At 39.4% G+C, this 1,983-nt stretch overlaps 1 protein-coding gene across 1 annotated transcript in view; it reads left to right on the top strand.

The window, feature by feature from the left end:
* LOC119593296 overlaps nucleotides 1-1,274 on the top strand; it is a gene marked incomplete at its 5' end in the record, with an annotated part of 6,984 nt that extends 5,710 nt beyond the window's left edge. The window contains 2 exon segments of the mRNA XM_037942224.1: nucleotides 73-173; nucleotides 301-1,274. Of these exon segments, the coding sequence (XP_037798152.1) occupies nucleotides 73-173; nucleotides 301-446 (247 nt within the window).
* Nucleotides 1,275-1,983: the final 709 nt, after the last annotated feature.

Here is a 1,983-nt window from a genome sequence, read left to right as displayed (position 1 = left end):
CTTTAACACTCTTAACTGATATAAACTTTACATTTTTTTCCGCCTCGTAAATCCTCCCCTGGACAACCCCAGGCCTTTGGGAGACGCCGATTTGGCTGTGGTGACTATTCAGCATGCGAGAATGCAGTACAACGAACTCCTCGTGTGGACAGAGAATGGTCTCGACCTCCTGGGTGAGCATCTCTTTGCAATGCTCAATATCCTGAGCTTCTAAACGCATTTCATGTATATATCGCAATGCTAGACATTTCGAGGCATCGGATTTCATTTCCAAGAATTAAGGATCTTTGCACCCAATAGGGAAGATTGGAGGAACCATGGGACTCTACCTGGGCTGCAGCATCATCTCTCTCACCGAGCTGCTCGTTGTCATCTGCTGGTGCATCTGCTGCTGCCCGTGCAAGCGCTCGCCGCAGCCGCAAGTTGTCCGACCTGTCACTTCTTAAAGAGCAGTTCGCCTTTTCTTCACTTATGGGAGGGGAGAGATTGCTCGCACTGCTGGATTTCATTGGGAAGCTCCTCTTCTACACCACTACAGTGAAAGAACCGCTCTTTTTCAGATTGTAATAAGATTCGAACCTCAGCGCCTCTAGAGTTAGGTTGCAAGATGTGGTTCTAGGGTTGTTGAGAATCATTAAGTAGCATAGGGCATGAATAAAAAAGTCTGCAATATGTATTAGTACTTTAAAAAGGTAAATGATTGACTGGGGAATCAAATTATTATTATTATTTTTTCAAGTGAGAAGTTATGAATATGGACAAAGCCAAAGCTCATGTCTCAATTCACAAAGCCACATGAAGCTTACAGTGGATGTCTTTGTCTCCAACTGTTTGCAAACCTCACATCCTCTCCTCTGAGGCGCTTGTATGGTATGCTGCACATGATTTTGTGAAATACTGACCTCACGCATGGCAGTTGCTTTTCTAAACTCAAGATTCATTTACCGTCTCTTGTCTGTGATATGCGGGATTCATCATATTCAAATAAAGTAAGATAATCATATACAAAGATATCAAACTTTGGTTTAATCTTAAGTAAAGCGTAGGGCACCTTTATGTACGATGCACTCAAAAAAGCACCGTATTTTTTGCAAATAATGTGTGAGTTTGAAGAACACTAGAATTTCAGTGCAGATCAATCTTGCAGACTTCTATTGGCATTTGTGAAGGAAACGATCATGTTACTGTACCGGCTAATTATGCATGCGGCAGATGCAGGAGTTTTATCATTAAATATTTGTTTATTCTCCTGTATTTTGAAGGACTTCGCAGAATAAAAGAAAGATTTCACAAATAGATGATTTGAAAATGAAACATAATGATACCGAATAAAGCCTGAATTCACGCATATATCATCGTGTATTTATCGTATCCCCAAATACAGATCCATCATAACCCCTTTTATTGTGCCATGGGTCTGAGTTGGCATTTTAGCATTAAAACACCAGGAAATTATTTCTTGTGACCCATAAATTATGAGCATATATTTCTGTCTGCCTTTCTGGCCTGAATATGTGACGATGTTCTGATTTCCACACTAATTGTTTCCACTCTCTGATCTCATAAATTGACATTAAAGAGCTTGTCATCAGTTCACGTGACATCAATGTGGCAAATGATTTGACGCAAACGCCAAAACATTTAATCGCTTGCATCTTGGAAATCATTATTTCTCTGAATAATGATTTACCAGATGCATGAACACAGTCGATTGGTCAGACTTCTATAGATGATTAATTAATTCATTAATAAGTATTCTGACATAGTTTGCTGGAGCATTTCTTCCAATTAATTTCCCGTCTCTTTGTCCTATTACCACGTCATATTTGGGCAACAGTATTATCAGATCCCACGTCTTGTACAACCTAATTACTCTGTAATTTGTGTCTTGCTGTGTTTGTAGACAAGCTGCGCTAATGGTTTGGTCTTGTTACTAACTTTGGACAAATAATACATGTTGATAATTTATAGGGTTATTATGTG

This window comes from Penaeus monodon, chromosome 32 (genome assembly GCF_015228065.2).
Source record: "Penaeus monodon isolate SGIC_2016 chromosome 32, NSTDA_Pmon_1, whole genome shotgun sequence".
NCBI lineage: Eukaryota > Metazoa > Arthropoda > Malacostraca > Decapoda > Penaeidae > Penaeus > Penaeus monodon.
Note: the sequence above shows the minus strand (reverse complement) of the source record. Positions and strands in the feature narration are given on the sequence as shown.